The sequence below is a fragment of the Telmatherina bonti genome (genome assembly GCF_933228915.1).
Source record: "Telmatherina bonti genome assembly, chromosome: 17".
NCBI lineage: Eukaryota > Metazoa > Chordata > Actinopteri > Atheriniformes > Telmatherinidae > Telmatherina > Telmatherina bonti.
Window position 1 is genome coordinate 27,949,754 of NC_136615.1, and position 22,197 is coordinate 27,971,950.

Here is a 22,197-nt window from a genome sequence, read left to right on the forward strand (position 1 = left end):
TCCGTGCACACAAGACCTTCACGGAACTCATCACAGGCTCTGGCTGAATGTCTGCCCTTACAAACATAATTATTTTTGCTTTCATTTATCTTCTCGCTTGCACGGTTGGCTGGATTTCACATAATGCCACAAATGATTTTCTTTTTGCCCCTGAGGATCATTATTTCCGCTGCGGTGTCCTTGTGTTTACCCCTTGTTGTGCTGTGATTATATGTTATTTTTCTTTTCTTCTGTAAGGCCCTGCGCCCTTACAGAACATCAATCCAGCTGGTTAAATAAAAGCCAAAACAAGTCAGATATCAATTATGTTTGTTTCTTTTTATGGAGGAAACAATGTTTTTTGAATGAAAAGGACATCATAAATGCTCATTCAAGCATGAACTATTTAGGATCTGATGCAGCTGTATTGAAGTGAGAAGACTATAAAGTAATATTTTTACCCTTTAATCATGACTGGATGATCTGTGATGGGCTGTTGTAGCTATTTATGTTGAATGAGTTGTGTCAGATGTGCTATGATTTGTTTCTTAGCTGCCGTTGACAAGAGGCATGAGCCTGCGCTTCGTTTTTATATGAAATTGTTGTCTGTAGTTAAATCTTTCTTCTCTCTTTTTCTTTTTTTGCAGGTTTTGCAAAGCTTTTCAGCATCCATCAGCGACTTCCACTTAAATCATGCTTTTATTCCCACTTTTCACACCAAGTATGACAAACTGTGGCAGTGTTGTCCTGTGAAAACACGTCTCGCCAAGGACTCCTTGCCGCATTATCGGTGGATTGCTGGCAAGCGTCTCTGTAAATGAAGTGGGAAAGCAGTTTATGCAGCTGGAAAAGCCTCCATCTTCTGTTTCTGGGTGGAGCAGAAGCAGCAGAAGGTTGTGGAGCTGAGGTTATTGAGGATCAGATGAGTGCCATCCATGTGAAAGACACTCAACAGAGGAGAGAAAATCACAATGGTTCCTGCTGAGAACATGAGTGCGTCTTCTTCAGCAGATCTATGCCCCAACTGCAGCTCCTCCACCCATCCGCAGGTGGATGTCACCAAGGCTGTGGTTTTGGGGATTGTGCTTGTAGTCTTTGTGGTGTTTGGAGTCCTTGGCAACATTCTGGTCATCCTGTCCGTGTTATTCCACCATCAGTGGCGCTCTGTGACTCATTACTTCATTGCCAACCTGGCGGCAGCAGACCTGCTGCTCAGCTCCGCCGTCCTGCCCTTCTCCGCCACCTCAGAAGCTCTGGGAAGGTGGGTGTTTGGCCGGTCCTTCTGCAATGTCTGGGCTGCCCTGGATGTCCTCTGCTGCACTGCTTCCATCCTCAGCCTGTGTGTGATATCGATTGACCGCTATCTGGCCGTCAGCTACCCTCTCCGCTATCCTGCTATAGCAACCGGGCGGCGAGGTCTGACTGCTGTGGCTGCTCTCTGGGGACTCTCAGCAGCTATATCTGTGGGTCCCCTCTTTGGCTGGAAGGAACCCGACCCAGAAGATGAGACCGTTTGCAGAATTACAGAAGAACCTGGCTATGCTTTGTTCTCAGCTTTAGGTTCTTTCTATATACCGCTGGCCATCATCCTAGCCATGTACTGCCAGGTGTATATTGTGGCAAGAAGAGAGACCAAAACCCTGAGGGAGAGCAGGAAGGGAGAGGGGGTAGAGATGGAGGGTGTGATGCTGAGGATACACAGAGGGAATTCTGCTCAGACGGGGAAACAGGATGACAGCGAGGAGAGTGCAATGCACAAACGCCCCTCCTTTCTCCTGACAAGGCTGCTGAAGTTCTCAGGAGAGGAGAAAGCAGCCACAACTCTCGGCATTGTGGTCGGATGCTTCATTCTCTGCTGGCTTCCTTTTTTTCTGGTTTTACCCATTGGTAGGTACCTCCTAAACTCCTCCACACGAAACTTGTTGAGCTCTTTTTTGGATTTTTTCTAAACAAAAATGTTTTATTTATTTAATGCACAAGTACAACTAATCGCTTTCTCAGAATAATTGCTACCCTTCAGTCTATAGTAGATCATTCAAAATATCTTTAGAAATGTAAATTAACCAGTTTTGTTTTAGACTATTTAAATAAAGTACACAAACATTTTCAACAACGAGAACTATAAAAGCACTCAGAGGGCCCAAGGGCCACAGCTCTCCCCATAGTGTAATTATTTGTTGTCTTCCTTTGATGAAAACTCCGAAGGCCCCATATTTTGTCATATTCTGGATTATAGTATCCGGAAGGATTTCTTTACCTGGAACAGTCTTCGATATATTTTACAAGCTGTTGGACGCTAGTCCTGTATTTTTGCTTCATTGGAGTTACGTGCACAAATGTTAAAAATGGCCCTGTCTCACAATGTTAAAGAATCCTTAAAAAAAAAATTCTAGATCCAAATGGTGATTTGGATTACCGCCAAAATTAAATCAGCTCTTCCTTTTCACATTTCCAACAACTGAGAATTTCATGAAAATCCATCTGTAACTTTTTGAGTTATCCTCAACACAAACAAACAGATAAACACAGGTAAAAACGTAACCTCCTTGGCGGAGGTAATAAATGAAAAGCTACTTTTACAAATTATCATCTTCTTTAAAGAAAAAAAAAAAAATAGTACATATTTAGACCAAGGGAGTTTCAGGCCAGATCGGAGCAAAACTGCTCTTTTTTTCTGTTTTCGGTTGTCAAAGAGAAGGACATGTTAACATGAACAGCAAAACCTGCCAACATAATATTATTTAGCGTTTCAAACATGGACAGAAATAAAAAAATTTAGTCAAAAAGTAGAAGTTGAAAAGGACAACTTTGAATATTTATATTCACACTGAATAAAATCACATTTAGATAAAAATGAATGTTTTTTTTTTTTACTTGTATCCCTGTGTTACTTTCTGTGCAGCTATCTTTAATGGGGGAAGTTGGGGTTGTTGCGTCTGCACCAACTTTTTGAGTTGAATTTCCAACTTCAAGGGATGTCTTGTTGTATTCCCAACTGGGAACTCAGAAAATCCGACTTCCGAGTACAAATAGAATGCACCATAAAGCCTCTGAATATTTGTTGCAGCCAACTAATCTAAAAGTTTCTTGTAACCTTTTTATTTTTAGTTTCTACTCCTTCCACTGGTTATGTTTAAGAGTTGCTGTTCAAAAAAGTGTTGGGGAAAATACCAAATACAATCTGTCTAAATACTTTAGATTTAAAGAAGATAATGTACTTGGTTTTTACCTCTCCTTGATTACAGAACTCAGACAAGTAATGATTTTGTAAGGTGTAAATGAAACCCTAAACAATTTGACAACAGAGGAAGAGAGTTTTTGGAGATGAGAGCTTAAACAAACTACTTCAGTTGTATTAAAGATGGTGTGTCAGGCCCCAAACAAAATGCATCATGGCTTCTAAACTTTCCATAATTTCTACCATGGTTAATCCTTGTACAGAACTTCTGGTCAAAATGGTCACAACACTGCCCCTAGTGGTTACTCATTTATTGCAACTCACAAACACATTAACCCTTAATTCTTAAAAATTGCCCACGCTTCAAAGACAAAATATGTGAGGAGGCCACAATAAAAATGTGTCTTATGAAAAGCACATAGTTTCTTAGAGATATATAGACACTAGCCTCGGAAATACTCGCCAATCCTGCCAAAAGTAAAGGGATAGGGATCTGTTTCATCATCCTCCAATAGGAAGGAAATTGCACTTTTTTTTTTTATTTCAATATCATACATCAATGCCCATCAATAAATTAAATCATAAATTTAATTAACTTTCAAGGCCAAATGACACAACTATCGGAATCAGTACATCAAATAAACCGCAGGAATCAGAATCGGTATCAAACGGACAAAGATGGCATCAAAAATCCTGATATTTTTCATCTAAGGACTCACTGCTGACAGTTTTGGGTTATTAAATGTGTAGATGTAGGTCATTGTTATACAAAGTGAGTTGCACATTTCAATAAAAAAAAAATCCTTATGTATTATTCTGTTTTAAACATTTAGTATGAAACAATCTACACCATATTCAGTTGTAGTTACATTTTGTTTTATTCCCTTGTGGGCTTCATCTTGTTGCATGATGCTCCTTCGTCCATTACCTCATAGATTACCTGTAGTTAATGTTTGAGTTAACCAAAATGAAATGCCTCCTGCAGCTGCAATAAATCAGATCAGCAACATAATTTTAGGTTTTAAATTCTCTGAGGGAAAAAAATATTTATTCACTCCTGAAAACCATAAATACTAAAATATGAACAAATATTCCTTTTTAAGTTTTTCTATGAAAATTGGTCTGTGTGACTTTTAAACTTTTACTTTCATGAAAAATTTCACTCTCATAATTGATTTTTGATGGAGTACAACCCTAAAGGCTACAACTCATTACTGTTGTCAGTAATTTGCAGATTTTTTTTTTCTGGTTGATTGATTCAAGCTGCTAGAAAGTAATCTGTAAAAGTGTACTATGCCCCCACCCCAAAAAGCAATCAAACTCGAGGGCTCTCATTTGAAACAGGCACAACTTTTAAACCATAGAAGAGTCACATGTGCAGTCTCTCTCTCTCTCTCTCTCTCTCTTTGCCCAAAAATGGGCAAAGAGGCAGAACTGAGAGAGAAGCTAGTGTGGGGTTGGATGATTGACAAATCAAATCCAACCTGCCGGTAGCTAAGAGCTAACTGAGCTAGCTGAGCTAACTGAGCTTACTGAGCTAATGGGAGCTGACCAGCTAAAAGGTAGGCAGGCTAAAGCTAGGTCATGCTGTTAGCTGGCTAGTTAGTGTAGCTGTGCTACATTCTACCTTCCTGTGGCTGAAAATCAGGTAAAAACCTAAAACGTTTTTTTTATTTTTTTTTATGACAGGTTGTAAACATCTTTATTTCTGCAGTGAAGTTGATCTTTGTAACATTGGAGTCCATGGGGATTTGCTCTGTTTTGGAGCCCCTAGTGGATGAGAACTGAACAGCAAACATTGGTACTTCACTTTAGGCTTAACTTTTAACTGCTGGAGGTTGCCGCTTGATTTAAATTGAGTGCTAAGTTGTTAAGACCTTTTAAAACAGCATCACGAAAACTTATTAACAATCATCTTTCGTCCTGTGCCTTCTCTGAGACCTCTCCAGCCAGTAAAAGTCACTTTAACTTAATTCATCATAAAGATTCGTCAATAGCATGACTTTACGTAAAAGATCACGTCTGAAACATAAAATCTTCTTGAGGTTGGAAAACAGAATATCAAAATACTCATAAATAAAGAGGAAAAATTGTTTTTGTTGGATTTGGTTCACCTCTGTGACAAGGTACTGTTAAGAATTGGCCTAATTACAGATGTCAACATGCCATCAAAACTAATCAGAAGCAGCGTTTTAACATTAGAAACTTAAGCAGTATTGTTTCAATGAACAAAACTGTTAGATAAAGAACTAAATCATTTCTAATAGGCTCAGAGGCACTATAGAAAATACAGATATTCAGTTTTCTCATCAAGTTCAATACTTAAAATAATTTTCTTACTCATGGCTAAAGAAAATTACATGGCTAACAAAAAAAACTATCATAAAAAATAATAATAAAATAAAACATTTTAAGGCTCAATTATTGCACTGCAAGATAAATATGATACAAACACCTGTAGCTTATTCAGGTTCTCAATTTCATGCCTCATAGTCAAATCAGTTCTCATCAGTTTTGTGGAAACTACTCTCACTTCAACATCCTAAAGGGGATTTCATCTTCCTGCATTATGAATTTCAATTCTTTGTTGTTTGCCTTGAGGCAGTTTACATAGATTTGTATTTCTAAAACATTCTAATGCGTTCATACAGCTCAAAAGGCTTTACGCATTTAACAAGAAAATTTTTTTTAAAATCAACAGCTTGTTACATTTATTGGTTATATGTCCAACATACAAGAAACTTTTCCATTTTTACCTTTCTTTTATTTTGTTATTTGTAAAATGAGAGACTGATTGTAAACTCTATAAAAAGACAATATTTGTAGAATCAGAGCTGCTGAAAAACAATGATTTAACCTGCTGCAGAGAGGATATGTCGGCACTTTGACATCCTTGCTGAGTCTGCATATGAGTGTTAAGGACTTGAAACATTCAACCAGAGGGAGCAATTAAAAACTGCTTTCCAAGCCAGCCACAGGTTTGTGCACCGACTGAGAAAACATTTTAATTTATTTGAAGCGGCATGCAAAGGAAAACACATTTAACACCGAAGTCTTCATTTGGCTTGAAAGTTTCACAATTCAGGATTACAATATTTGTACCATTAAACTATTTTTCTTTTATTGTTTCATTAAAATGATACAGTTCTGAGATAAAACATTTTCACAAACCAGTGCCTTAAAATCAATCGGATTTATTTAAATTTTGACCAAATTAAAAGGTTTTAGAATTAATAAGTGGGTTTTAAATTATTCAGCAACTTTTTTATGTAATTTATCAACAAACAAGAACTTTAAATGAAACAGAAATGAAGTCCAATAAGGATAATTTGGGCAACATTCACATCAGCCATTTTGATTCAAATCCAAGTCTGTTTGCTCAGAAAGTCTGCTTCGTTTGGGGAAATGGGAATGTGCCAAACAAATTATGATTTGGACCATAGAAGCGAACTCGGTCCACCTACAAATGCAGGTCTTGGCCCGTTTCAAGTGAACCAATTATCTGGAAGCGGACTACAAAAAAAGTCACTTTCTGAATTTGGTGTCCGTGTTGTATTATGGGTAGCGATCCCGTTAAGGGTCCTCTGCATCGTCTGTTGTTCACACTGCGTCCATTTTAGCAGTGTATTTCTGCAGTATACCTGCATAAGACAAAATAAAACCCCCAAACAGCCACAGTTTCTTGCTTCACGTTTAACTCACAAGAGGAAAGAGTTTTCTTCTTCATGCGGGCCTTGTCCTCTCTTTTGCTAAATACTAGTGCAGCGCCACCTTTGGTGAGAATGGGAATATATTATTGAAAAGATTTGACTCGTTTGACCAAAGTGCAGCGTGAATGCAATCTCTATCTAAATGGATACACCCGCCTACAACTGAGCCAAGTCCCCAATCGGACCGAGTCTAGCAGACTATCCTGCACCTTTAATTGCTGAAGCCTAACTGTTTAGCTTCAGGTCGGATTATGAAGAGGATCTGGATTAGGTTAAAGCCCACCTGGCAGGATATTCTCAGCTTTATCTGTAATTAACAAAACTGTCATAAACACTGTGCGAGGAGGTGATAATCGTGTTATCAGGACTGCAGCAGGACGCAGCAACTTAAGTGAATTTAACTGCCAATAAAAATCACAATGTCATGACTGTGATAAGGAATAAAGGTGTGTACCTGGGTGGGTGACAGTAACAGTTAGTTATGGAGGTAAAATTAATCGTCATTTCATTGTATTTTGATTGTGTGCATTCATAAATCATCACATTAAAGTCTCGTCTTGTAAACACACTCAGTGGCAATTTTGTTAAGGACATCTATTTAATTTCTTGTAAACACAGACATCTAAATCAGTCAGGCATGTGGCAGAAGCTTAGCGCGTGTAGTCATGTAGACATGGTCTGAGCATCAAACTGAGCATCAAAATTAGAACCTAGCATGGTTGTTGGTCTAAGGACTTTAGAAACTACTGATCTATGATCACACACAACCACTTCCAGAGTTTACAGAGAATAGTTTGAAAAAGAGAAAATATCCAGATAGCAGCAGTTGTCTGGAACAAAATGCCTTGTTGATGTCAGAGGTTAGAGAGAAAGAGCAGACTGGTTGCAGAAGATAGAAAGGCATGAGCAGATGGTCTACAGTGGCACAAGACCACACCAGGTGCCACTCCTGTCAGCTAAAAACCGGAAACTGAGGCTATAATTTGCACAAACTAACCAAAACTGGAAAATGTTGACTGGTCTGATGAGTCTATTTCATTTTTTTTTTTTTTTCTTCTGATGATGAGCAACGTTCAGATGGTCAAAATCTGGTGGAAACATGAAACTATGGCTGCCTTGTATCAAAGCTTCAGGTTGTAGGTGGTTTTATGATCATTTTTAAGCATGCATATTCTTTTTTTGCCCTGCAGAAAAAACCCTTCTTTATAGCTCAGGGACTCATGTGACAGCTGCGTTTTGCTTTATGGGACCACTTTTCTCACCAGCAACTGGCTATAAACACACTGTTTTGGATGTGCAGCATGGCTGATTCAGCAAAGAGGCCCAAGTGGATGTTATTGTGGGAAACAGAGCAAGAGATGAGACAAGTGTAATCATCAGACTGAATCTTGCTGGTAAGACAGAGCTTAGAGAAGAGACCAGATGCAAGATGGATACAGAACTAGCCTTTGTTAGGGAGGTCACAATGTTTTTAGAGAATCTTATCGCGATCTCCTTCCCTATCATCTTAGCTGTTGAAACTAATGTTGTAACTATGCAAGAAACTCTGCACAGCCCTCCAGTGTTAGAATAACAATGCTCACCTAATGCATGCTTAACTGGGCACTGAAACAGACATATCTTTTACAAATGTACAGTAAGCATGAATGCGTGTTTGTACTGCTTTATGTCACATGGAAACTGCCCGAAAACAATCACAATCATTGTTTGATCACATTATCAATGCAACGGTTTCCAAATATCACAGATTGTACCATGATACTGTTAGGATTGTATCTGATTCAGGATCCAGCATATATAGGAGATATCATGCATAATATCAATATATTGCTTAAAAAATAATTATTTTCTAGCTTATCCAAACTGTTTCACATTGCCCATAAAACTGTAAAATCTTCAGATAATGTAAAAGAATGCTGAAAGAATAAATGATATATTCAGCTATTAAAGCAGGATATTATGTAAATTTGAGCTGATCAGCCGGATAATGCAATTCTCATAAGGAGATGGCGTTGTCATGGAGATAATTCTATTGATGAAGGTCAGTCTCAGCTGCAAGATAACCAAGGTCTTCCACCACTTCTAAGTTTAAAATGAAACTTTTATGAATGAAGTTTTTGATGCAGTAAAAGTTCATTTGCATCGGCAACAACACTAAGGCTTCTTTTGGTTTTATGGTTTGGGAGGTATCTGCTTGGAATGCTTCAACTCTTTCATGCCCTAACAATGAAAAATACCTTTTTACTTTTGCTTTGAATTTTCTGGGCAATGATAAGAAATTATAAGAAAGATCATTTAAAAAAAAACAACTTATTTCACTGCATTCTCTTTTCATGGTAAAAGTATCAAATTGTAAAATGTACATCTATATAATCCATTGTATACTTCCCTTAACATTATATAATAGTGATTAATGCACATTTATTTCCACAGATTTTGAATATGGTAACTGAAACTGTGCTTTATCAAATAGAGTAGGACACTGAAGGATTAAAGTAGAAAAGCACACGGAGAGAGCAAACCTGCGCCAAGGGTCACAGTTCTAAAAAAAAATTCCTGGATCCAAACGGTGATCTGAATCACCACCGAAATTTAATCAGTTCTTCCTTTTCACATGTCCAACAACCCCTGAAAATTTAAAGAAAATACATCCATAGCTTTTTGAGTTATCTTGAATACAAACAAACAGACAAAGAAACAAATCAACACCGGTAAAAACATTGGCAGAGGTAAAAAGCCTACCTTTGTTCATTCATAGCCAGGTTACAATCCTGCAGGTTTTCTGTGTATTCCTGTTCCAACACACTTGGAACACTAAGGCTTCTTTCGTTTCATAAGATCTAAGTGAGCTTGGAATAATAAGATCCAAACGGCTCGGTGTGGCTGCCATCGTAAAAACCCACAATCTTAGAGGACGAAGATAATTTCAATAAATGCTTGAAAAAGAAGTTTAACCTGATGATGGTTCTGAATGAAAAGCTACCAGATTACAGAAGCAAATACTGAAGTTTTCAGGGGAGCAATAAGACTTTAATCAGACAGATTATTTACTCCAAACCATGAATGATGAGGTTTCTGTGTTTAATTCTTTCAAAAATTCTGCATATTAATGTAAAGATTTATAAATGCTGAGATGTATTGCTTTAAAAAAGAGCAACCAACAGAATAACAGGTGGAACTTTTACAGAATCTGACGGAATTTTTGGACTTAATGAAGAGTTTAACCTGCAGACGACCCAACATGCCTTAACAATGTGGCTGCCATAATGATACAAAAGCTGTTGAGGTCTGAATCATTTGCTTGATAATACGTTTTGCTTTGTGGACACAATAAAAGTGAGAACCTCATTTCTCCTTGACGGCAGTGTTTTGACTCTGCTGAAGCCGTAATTTCTCCGAAGGGATTGCTAGAAATTCAATTACATGCAACCAAACAGTACAAGCAAAAAAAAAGACAGAATGGACTTCTGCTGTGAGATGAAATGGAATGAAACAAACTATTGTCCTCTTTTAAGAAAGCTATTATAGATAACAAGCATGAGGCCAAATGGGCTGTAATGCTATGAGGCCTCCGCAGTCCTCATGTGGACTGCAAGACAGTCACACAAGGATAGTTATTCATTTCAGTTGAAAGAAACCTTGATGACTCACAGGGGAGAGATAATTAAAATAATAAGTGAAAGATAGTCTGAGAATATCAGAGTAAAGGTTTGAAAACTCATCAAATTTAGCCTTGAAATTCTTCAGATGAAAAGCCTTTTGTACGCGATAGGACTTGTAGGTCGTCGACCTTTCACTGGAGCTGGAACGTGTTGCAAGAACAAACAATTCTCACAAATAGTACTTACTGAACTTATTAAAAAAAAAGGAGGCTGCAGTATGGAAGTAAATAATATATGGATCTTTTTAAAAAGCTGCCTTGAAGTATTGATTTAATGCTTCTTTTTCTGAAAAGAGAAACTCTGCAGTCGATAATTTTTGTGCTTGCTTGTCCTCCGTAAGAACTTCCAGTTTTCCTGACATTTAATGGCGCCTCATTGATTAATCATTCACCCAACACCTATATATGCAGTACATCATAACTAATTTTCTCTCTACATTAGTCTGGTTCAAGGTGAGCTATTGGCATTAAATGAAGGGCTGTTATGCAACAAGCCAACAATTACTCCTCATGCATGTCTGAAGCATCTGTGAAAGTTTGATTGTTCAATTTAGAGAATAAATCCTGGAGACAGCTGTTTAATTCTTCCTTAAAAAAAACAACATTTCCACAACAAAGTGACCATGCTGAATATGAAAGCGGAAAACTGACTGTGAGTCAACTGAGACCACCTCTAAGGTTACAGATAACTGCCTCCCTGTGCGTTGCTGGGCTGTATCACTTTAGCCATGTGCAGACTGGTTGTTCTGGACAACAGTTTATGGTCCACTCTGTCAGTTCGGTTTGTAAAGATACGTTTAACAATGATGCTTTTTGGTCTGCTGAAGCTTTTTATCAGCCATTCATCAAAAACTTAGACATTTAGTATTTTCAACCACAAAAAAGTATGGAGAGAAAATCATTACAGTATCATTTTGTGTGTGTGTGTGTGTGTGATACATAATTTGCAAACTGAAAACTAATTTGTGTGTAACTTTGAGTAGCTGTATGTGTCAGATATGGCTTGTAAGCAGTATAAACCATTTTGTTCGTAACTTTGGCTACTTGCAAACAAATATAGATATCCGCACATAAAATATTTAGAATTTATGTAGAAGTTACACTCACAAAAATTACACGTGCACAAAATACACAAACATCAATATTTTATACATTTTTTTTTTCTTTTAACCTTACATTTGTAGTTTGAGTTCAGAAAGGCTCAATGCACACAAATCGATAAATAGGACTGCACAAATCGGCAGGTGTACATCAACAAGTGTTTGGGGTGGGTTTGAGTAACTTTTACACTTCCAGAAGCCTCACAGCTTTATGTGTAGATGGTGTGTTTAAGTGCTGCTGGAAAACTGGTTATCTGAATTTTTATTGCAGATTTCCATTATTTCAAAGTGGGAAAGATGTAAAGATGTAGCGGCGTTTCCAATAATTGCGCTAAACCGACATATTCCAATAAAAATCCACTAACGGGAAAAAAAAAATACTTTCATGAGGTGGTATTTCAGATTTTTCACCTTTATACGTTCCTGAATGTGACGGGGGGGGTGTTGTTGTCATATGACTAGTTCATCTCCAGAGTAAAGATGGCGGTGTATGAGGCAAAGAAAAGCGAAGTGCAGAGTTTCACAATGACTTAGGAAAGCAAATGAGATAGAAGGGCTTCGTAAAGTCGAGGCAGATTCTTTGCAGCAAATAGAGAACCCGAAAGTAACACTACTTGGCAAACTTGAATAAGCCACAATTGTCATAAAATCTCGTCAGCTGGATGACATTTTAAAAGAACTGCGGCTTATATGTTAACGCTGAAAATTGTAATTGTAGTTTGTCAAAATTTTACAAACGTCACTTTTATTTTGCGAAAAACTAATGGAAACACAGCTTGTCATAGAATGGTTACCCATTCATGATGGATGGATGGATGGATGGATGGATGGATGATGGATGGATGGATGGATGGATAGATGGATGGATGGATGGATGGATGGATAGATGATGGATGGATGGATGGATGGATGGATAGATGGATGGATAGATGGATGGATGGATAGATGATGGATGGATGGATGGATGGATGGATGGATGGATAGATGGATGGATAGATGGATGGATGGTCAGTCCATCTCTGGCAAGAACATGACCAACTCAAACAATTACTATCTCTTTTTCTGTCTTTTCTTCTTTTACTTCTATCCATTTGTTCATCTTTTTCAGGATCCATCTTCCCATCCTTAAAGCCCTCTGAAACCATCTTTAAGATAACCTTTTGGTTGGGTTACCTCAACAGCTGCATCAACCCTGTTATCTACCCGTGCTTCAGCCAGGAGTTTAAAAAAGCCTTCCTCAACGTGCTGCGGGGGCGCTGTCTCAGAACAGGGGTCCTCATGTCAAAACCACAAGGACACACCCCTGCCCGTTCTTCCAGTCCTGGCCTGACATCTGATGCAACCGTTACTTCACTTCAAAACCAAGTCACCGTTTCCTCGTGGTCGTGTTGCAGGGTGTTGTCGACCTCCTCATCATCCATCGGTGGTCCGGACCGAGCTCAGCGTGGACAAGTCCAGAGTAAGAGCCTACTGAAGGCTTGGTGTTTCTCAGCGAGACGGACTCCAGTCCCGCAGAAGTCCTCCTCTCATGGGACAAAGAAAGTCTTAAGGCTTTCTCTTGGCATTAGAGGGGAGGCTGTTTGATTGGCAAGTTCTGACAATTCTTGGCATTCGGTCCTCGTGTTTTGGAAACATATTCCTCAAAAGGCATTAGAAGGTTACCTCAGTGGCTTATGATGAATTGACTGAGAGTGTGGGATGAAATTTGACTTGGAAAATGAATGAATAAAACCATGTAGAGCTGCTCTTGCTTTCGATATGTTGAAAAATGAGCTCAAAAACCCATTCCGTTAAAGAAGACGCCAGGATGGGAGGCACTGTACATCGATTAGTGCTTGTCAAGGAAAAAAAAAGGATCCACTAAAACCCATGGAAATTAAAAATGAAAGAGAACTGGAGAGATGTAACTTCAGATATTAGTGGTGTTCCTACAGTTTGCACAAAAGCCCTTAAGGGCATGATATTAAGAAATTTGTAGGGGATAATTAGTACTCACTGGCAGAGCTGGGAAAGTGGTAGCTGGTGTAAGACTGGACTCCTGTGTATTACATGTGTGACCTTTAATTCAAAAGGGAACATGAAAATCTGTAACAAAGGGAAATGGTTAGAAGTGAGATATATTGGCCTGTACATGGAAAAATACTGTACAGTTAGGAGCAGAAACTCACTGAGCCACTGAGGCTTAAGAGAGAAAACAGCTTGTGTTTTTGATAAGGCTCCATCAAAGATATGTTGAATCAGCTTTTCATGTTCTGCTCAAAAGCTTGTCATTTTAAATAAATGAAAAGGTGTCAGATGTTTTCTTCCCGCCTCCGTCCCGTTGATGGACAGGTCTTTGTGACTGATGTTTTCCTGCCAGCGAGGAGCTTCACAGTTGCATTTTGCTCATGTAAACGCTGGACAGATTTCAGTTTGTTTGTTTATTTCCCTTTGAACTGATGCACAAGCTGATTCCTGCTCTTATGTTATGACGTACTCCACTTTTTAAAATCATTTGTCTTTGTCCTGTCAATGTCAGAAGCATCTCTTAGTCATGTGACTTCAGTGCTGCAGCAGCAGTGGGGACACTGGATGCTGTGAGCAAACGATGCCTTGGGGGTGGGTTTAAAAAGTCTGCATTAAGAAATGCTGGGAAGAGGCCACTGAGGTGAGTGCTGTACCAAGTATGAGTGTTTGTTTTGGAGGTTTCTGTTTGGTTTTTATTTCCTTTTAGGTATGTTTAGTTCCAAACTTGGCTTCCATCATCAAAGACAAGCTATCTCAGTATAAGACTTGGGTACCAGGAGAAAATATTCTTGTTTAGGTAAAAATGCTCATTTTATTTTTAATGTGTAGACTTGTAATGAGGAAACCACTTATGTCAGACAAGTCAAAGGGATACTACTACTACAAACTACATAATAGCGACTTAAAAATGTTAGCACTGGTAGCAACTTTGGATTTTTTTTATGTTCCGATAGAAGTGCAGAAAAAAAATAGTGTTTTAATTATTAATTTAAAAAATGTTTTACACTATCTGCCAGGGTCATAGACTGTATAAGAAGACTGACATCAACCGTAAGTTTCTGAAGAGCTTAATTGAAGCTCATTGGGCAGTTCCCACTGTCGCCATCTTGGCAGCATCATGTGTGCAGTCTCTCTTGAAAAATACAAAAGTGGGCAAAGAGGTATAGCTGAGAGAGGGGCTGTGAGTGTGGGGGTGGAGGATTGACATCTATCAAACTCTGAACAGTCTGTAGCTGAAAGCTAACCGAGCTAACCCAAAGCTAACAGTAGCTAACAGAGGTAAGTAGGCTAAAGCTAAATTGTGCTGTTGGACAACTAAAACCCCCAGTTGTGCTACATTTTGCCTTCTTGCACCAGGATATTGGGTACCTGTCAATCAAAAAGACACGCCCCTAATTATGTCAAATTTCAAGATGAAATTGAACATGAACTGATGCATTACAAAACAAAACATCACTCCTAATGAATCCAAAATGTTTTTTGTACCAGCTGTAAACATGTTTCTTTCTGCTGTGATGTTGGACTTTTTAACATGGGAGTCTATGGGAATTTTCTCTGTTTTGGAGCCCCTAGTGGATGAGAGATGAACTTCAATTTTTTGCACTTCTGCATAGGTTTTAGTTTAACTGCTGGGGGTTGCTGCTTGGTCAGGGTTTGTAGGATTAAAGTTCGCTGTAGAGTTATTTAATCTTCTGTACAGACTCAAAGACGGAAGGAATGAAACCAACTTTTAATCGTTTTGCAGATAAATAATTCCTTCCCTTTGCTTATGGATCTGTTTGTGTGGCTCTCATTAAGCAGACTGAAGGATCTTGGATCATTTTTCCTAAACATATGGAAAAATGTTTAATCTTCCCAAAAAGGTGACACCATGTGTTTAAATGAATTTTGACAAGCTTAAAGTTAACCTGACTTGAGAAGGGTCAAATCTGACTGAAAACCACCAACTTCATAACAAAATAAGCATCACAAATGTTGCCCACATGAGCACAAAAGATGGCACAGCCCTCCATACTTTTAGGTATTCAGTGTTAGACTGTGAATTTATCCAGGACAGCTAATCAACTCTTTCCTCTGTCAAAGCAAAAACCATGAACCGGAAAATCTAAGCAGGGATCCTCAATCTTGGTCCTTGAAGGCCGGTGACTGTCAAGCTTTCCAGGTGTCTGCGCTGCAACACACCTGCCTGATTCATGTTTTTCAGCACTGTGGCAGAGGGAAGTCAAAGGTTGTCATGCGTTGCCGGAGCAGTTGAAGAGCACTATGCAAGCTGATTCTATGCAGGTTGGCAGTCTGTAAGTATGTTTGGAGAATCTGTGACCTCTAATGGTTGTGAGAGTAACTACAGGTGTTCTAGTGAAACTGGTATCCATGAGGTTGATGGTTGAGTTGTAAAAATAACCCTGGCCTGGTTTTAACCTTGGCCTGGATACTTTTCTAACACAACCCAAGCGATACTATAACCTAAAGCCAACCAGGAAGTTACATTGTAACATGTAACTATAGCTATACAAGAAGGTGATAGTCGTGTTGTACAATGAGCATATCATAACACAAGTGTTTGTCTCAACACAGCTGGGTAGAAAGAAAAATCTTTCAGTAAAGCAAAGCACCAAGTAACTGTAGGAAGAGAAACTGGTCTGACCGAGTCACATGGCTCTAAGTGCCGCACCATTCTCACTGCTTTTACCAGCATTTCAGACAGCTTAAACCTCAGTCACGTCGTTCTTTTTAACATGGTAGTTATGTCTGTGGGTGTTAACAACTCGGAAGAAAAATATGACCAAAAATAGGCTACAGGTAGATGCTATGCATGAAAAACAACGTGAAATGTGTCGCACCAGTCTGTTGCCGCCTGTCCAAAACCTTTCTGGTTGTTCTACTATAAGCTGTAATTTTAAGAAAGATTAATAGACTGTCAGATGTATCTTGACATGACATTACAGACTCTTAAAATGAGTAAAAAAAAAAAAAAAAAATCATAAGCAAAGGATATTTTTCATTGTAGGCTCATATTGGACACCATTAAATTCCAGTTGTCAACTTATTATTGAAATGATTCTGATCAATTTTAGCCATTCCTTTTTTACTTAGTGTGGTTACAAGATGTTTTTCTTCTCTGTGCTCAGATGAGCGAACATTTTTACTTTACCTTACAGATATCACAGAAATGATAAATATCCAGGAATGCTCATATCTCGGACAAGAAGAAAGGTGTGGAAAGAAGATAAATGACTCACCACTTGCACAATCAGCCAACATCAGGGCTCAGTCTGATGACTTTAATCATCCTATTCTGCTATTCAGAAATCGTACCAAAACTCTCCCTTCAGCTCTCAAAGCTCAAACTTTACATTACCGCAGCTACAAACCTGTCTCAGATAATTAAACAAGCAGCTGTGGATGAGAACTAAGCAGCCAAAGGTTTCATTTTCCTTTGCATTAAAGCAGAAAGAGATTCCGTAGAGAAATTAGATGGAAGTTCATGCAGTTTGGGCTGGATGTGTTTCATATTTTAGTTTAACTACATACAATTACAGCAATATTCAATAGATATGACCCTCAAAGTGCTTTTATTTCAATGTATTCACCCTTGTTGGGGGAAGAGGAAGAAATTTCAGACTTTTATCATACTGAGTGCTCATTTATGTGCTCAATCCTAATTTGACAAATGATCAATGTTTAAATACAGTTTTTTTTTTTTTATTGGAATCATTGCCTTGTAATTGTTGCACATTTGAACAGAAACGGCTCCCAAGCGTGCATGAATAAAGAAACGTTACATCCACTTTATTTCGGTAACACAAACAACACGCATTTCAACCGGTTGCTGTACGTAATGAACTACGTAGCTTACAGAGCACTTCTTTGTTTTAGTCTCAAGGACCCCCTAAGCCACCTGAGATGCCTGTGTAAAGTTGCCTCATAATAAAGTGACTTCCCAGAACATCTGTAGTAATTATAAGTGTATCTTCTGTAAATCTGAAACTACTGAATAAATCAAGTTAAACACACATTAGAAAGAAAAATCACAATTAAGCATATTTTCTGCAAAATAAAAAAAGAGTGGGGGGGTGGAGGGGTTAAATGTTCTTAGCCCAGTTGTCTGTCCAGTATCCATGTGGGTCTCCACATAATGAATCACTGAAGTTTAAAATGAAAGGACAACAAGGCATATTTTACTCCCCCCGACAGTGATGCTCTGGTCAGTCTTTAACTATCCTTAAATCCCCTCATCGGGTCTGTTTCTCATGTCATTCAGGGACCACAATGCATTCTCATTTGGGCTGAAAAATTTTTCATTGCACAACTTTTCACACGTTAGTTTCATCTGTCGATGGAACAATGTTGCAAAAATTCTTCGGGTTTTAAAAATGATTTCTGCTAGTCTGCTCTTCAGCCTTCATGGAAACCTCTGGGAGTTTTGCTGAGCTGCACTGAGAGCCTCTTCGGATGCATTCATTTAAAAATATAAAACACATCAGCGAAGAAAACTTATAAACCCGCTGAATTATCACAATGCAAGTGTGTGTCTCTGTGAAAACGAAGAAAACCTTGATGGGTAATGATTCACAGCACAATATCAGGGCAAGACGGTTACTTGCAGAGGAAGAAGCATGAAAACACTGCCTACTTTCAGGGAATAAAAACATCCACCAAGCTGAATCTTTGTCCATCCACATGTGTGTTTGCACACCAGTGTTTGTGTCCAGTGTGGGTAGGAGCTTCATGTGTTTGCGTATCGTATGTGTAGAGAGCAGTCAAGCGGTGATTTGTCTGCTTTTATTATTTCTGATATTATTTATGGAAATAAATTCACCAGGCTTCCTAATAAACACGAAGCTCTCCTTTTTAAGAAGCAGCAGATGATTCTGAGGGTTGCCGTCCCTGTCGCATCAGGGAAAACGCTGCCGTGATAAATATATCCAGGCTCCCTTTACTGGAAAGATGAGCTTCAACCTAATCAGCTGACTTGGTTACATTCATTTCATTACAAAGGGATGATGATGATTATTAATGTCCTGCAGCAAAGCGAAGCAGATGACTGGAATAGCTACTTCATCTGAAGTGAAGGAGGATACATTATTCTCTGTGAGGAAAGTATGTTTGTCTCATATGTTGAACTGAAAAAACTGTCTTGAAACTTTTTTTTTTTTTTTTTTTTGTCTTGTCCAGCATTTAAGCAAGCAGACTGATGTTCTGGATGCTGTGTTCTGCTGAGCAAATTTATTTTGCCAAGGGGAACTTTTGTAGATGTAATGATCCCCTTGTATTTCTTGATTCTTATTTTATTTTTCAATTTGTTTTGGATAATAGCTTGTATTACAGAGTTTATGCTACTGGACCCGACCGGAAAGGACAGGAAAGGGGCAGAAAGAGAACAGAAAAGAGAACATAAAAAAAACAAAAAAAAAAACAAAAGAAAGAGATCAATGCATACATGTATATGCACATACATACCCACCTACATATATATGTATATACACTCGCACATACATTATATATATACATATATACATACATACATACATATACACATACATACACATGCATACACACACATGTACACATACATGCATACATAAAGATAGATATACATACATACATATACACATACATACACACATATATATATATATATATATATACATATATACACATATACATACTCACATACATACACATACATATACACATACACATACACACACATACACATACACTCACACATATGCATACATATATACATATCCATACACATACATACATACACATACACATTAGTACACACACATACCCACCCACACACATAAATATATACACCCACACAAGCCAACTCTAGATTCGTGGAGAACAAAACCGTTGACAATCATGAGGACCAGAAACTAGCAAGTTAAGTCAAAAAGACAGAAAGAGAGGTACCTGCTGTTAGTGAATAAACTTGCTGGATGACTCAGTGACTGTGACACATGCAGAACATTCATGCAGAACATTTAGAGTGGAACGTGTTTAGAGAAGAGTGATCATGCCAATGTGACCCCGCCCGCCTACAGCTAGAGGAAGGCCAGGAGAACCCAGAGACCCGGGTAACCGACAGTCACCCCCAGGTACAGATCCCAACCCCCCCACTCCAGAGCCAGCCATGCATCTGCCCAGGAGGTGGCGAAAGAGGTGCCCAACCAGAGTCCCCCGCAGTCAGGGGGAACAGGCCCCAGCAGGCCCAGGCCGGCAAGGGCCGATCCCGCCGGGCACCGGCCACCTAGGGCAGACAGAGCGCAGGCCCCAGGGCCCCAAGAGCCCGTGAGCAGCCCCCCGCCCCGCAGGCAGAGGGCACAGCCCACACCGACGGAGGACCAGGATCCCCAGACCGCCACCCAGCGGCAGCCAGGTCGCACCCCAGCGCACCAGCTGCGCCCCCGGGTACAGGACACCACCCCCCCACCACCAAACCACACACACATATACATGCATACCCCGCCCCCCCCCCCAACACGCACTCCCCTCACACATATACATGCATACCCCCCCCCCCCCCCCCCCAAACACGCACTCCCCTCTCAACCCCCATCCACACAACCCTCTGCAATCCATGCACATCATCCATAACATATACAACCCCACCCCACCTCTACTCACTCACCCATACCAAGTGACACGAACCCCAATCGCCCCCGCCCCCACACACGCTCACCCCCCCCCCCCCACACACACGCTCACACCCCGCCACCCCATCCCTCTACTTCTACCCAACCACACATGCCCCACCAAACACCCCTCCACCACCCATAGCCCCCCTCCAAACTTCACCCTCACTCACACATCCCATTCCGCATATACACCCCCCCCTACACACACACACACACACACACACACACACATACCCTCACTCCTCCAACACAGGCACACCCCAATACAACCCACGCGCCAACATACCCCTCCACACACACATCTACTCATCCTCACACATCCCTATCCCCTACCCACCTATATCCCCAACCCTAATCCCCCCCCCAGCCATCCCACCATCCATCTGTAACCCCATACACCCACTCCCACACATCCTCACCTCACCCCTCCATCATGTCCCATGTGAGATACCTCAGAGGGGGCAGAGGACAGGATGGCCCCGATCAGGGCCCCCATAATTACCGCCCACCACTCCCAGCGTCCCCCCCACCACCCCACAGATGCAGCCGACCCAGCACCCCCCCAGGGCCGGCGACAACCCTCCTACAGCCAGGCCAGCCCAGACTTAGGCCTAATGGACGGCACTCTTCCCCCACCCGTACCCCCCCCCAGTAAAGCCCCGAGAGCAGGGGCATGAGAAGACCCTATCGTCCCTGCCTCCCCCCCGCTTATGACTGATTGTGAAGTATGTATTAGTTGCAATTAAAACTGAGGGAATTGCCACGCGGTGTTGGGAGAGGGACCACCTAAGCAGCCCCGCCCACCATACACCGCATGCTCTTCCCCCTAATCATGTGAGTCGTCAGTGTTTTGGTGTTTGGTGTCTAAGTGTAATTAAAACTGGGAGGTGAGCCGAGGCTGGGTGCAGCGATCAAGACCACCTTGATGGCCTTTCTCACCACCCAGCGCCACGTGCACACCTCCCAATACCCTGCCTGTGTGTGAAACTTTTTCTAAGAGTCTTCTTTTCCTGTGTCGAGTTTTTTTTTTTCTTAAACTCTGAATTTTATTAACACTCAGAAGCTTCCCTGCTGAATTACTGACTTATAAGAGCATGTTGAAAGGTTTGGTAACTACACCAAATTCAACCCTCTGGACTCAAGGTGAACTCGTTTCATTTTCGTTGGACGTTTATGTAAATGTGTTGTTAAACTGGAAAAAGAAATTATTTGCATTGTTTACTTGAATTATGTTCTGTCTGAAAATGTGAAGATGATAAAATTATAAATACAATGACTTTCTCCAAAATCTCTCATCCTTTGTCAAACTTTTATTCCATGAATTGAGCAGGAGCTGCAAAGAAAACTGAATCTTTGCTTCAATCACAACAAAAAATTATTCAACCTTACAGCGTTCCAGTTGAATCTCGTCTATTCCACGTGGACGAAGGTCTCCAGTTCACTAAAGTCATTGGGTCTGCGTCAGAGATGTTCACAAGGCTTTTTTTGAAAGTCCAAGTGGAGATTCAAGTCTTACTCCTCAAGTCCAAGTTATGTCACAAGTCACTATTAGTTGTAATGAGGAATCTGCCGTGCGACACCTGCTGTCTGGTCTGCTCAGAAGACTGTGTTATAATATCCAAGGAATTTAAAATCTCTACTCGCCCTTCATCTACCAGCATCTTGTAACAGCTCTGATCTTCAGCTCAGACTGAACACCCTGTCCCTCTCCTCTAGATTATTTATTATCTTATTATTATTTATTTATTTATTTATTTATTATTTATTTTCTGAAATCAGAAAAACTGTAGATGAACATGGACATGTATTCAAATGAGTGAATATCCCTTGACATAACTTAACCGTTACTTTTTAATATAGACTAAAATCCATACGGACCCACAGAGAAAGTTTAAAAAAATAATACAGCAAAACT

General features: G+C 39.8%; 1 protein-coding gene across 1 annotated transcript; it reads left to right on the forward strand.

Annotated features, from left to right (window-relative positions):
* Nucleotides 1–950: 950 nt before the first annotated feature.
* Nucleotides 951–13,212, forward strand: adra1ab (adrenoceptor alpha 1Ab; the record flags this gene model as incomplete). The annotated part of the gene is made up of 2 exons (XM_079257266.1): nt 951–1,866; nt 12,737–13,212. The coding sequence occupies 2 exons, from the start codon at nt 951–953 to the stop codon at nt 13,210–13,212; spliced, it is 1,392 nt and encodes a 463-aa protein (XP_079113392.1).
* Between the last annotated feature and the right edge of the window lie 8,985 nt (nt 13,213–22,197).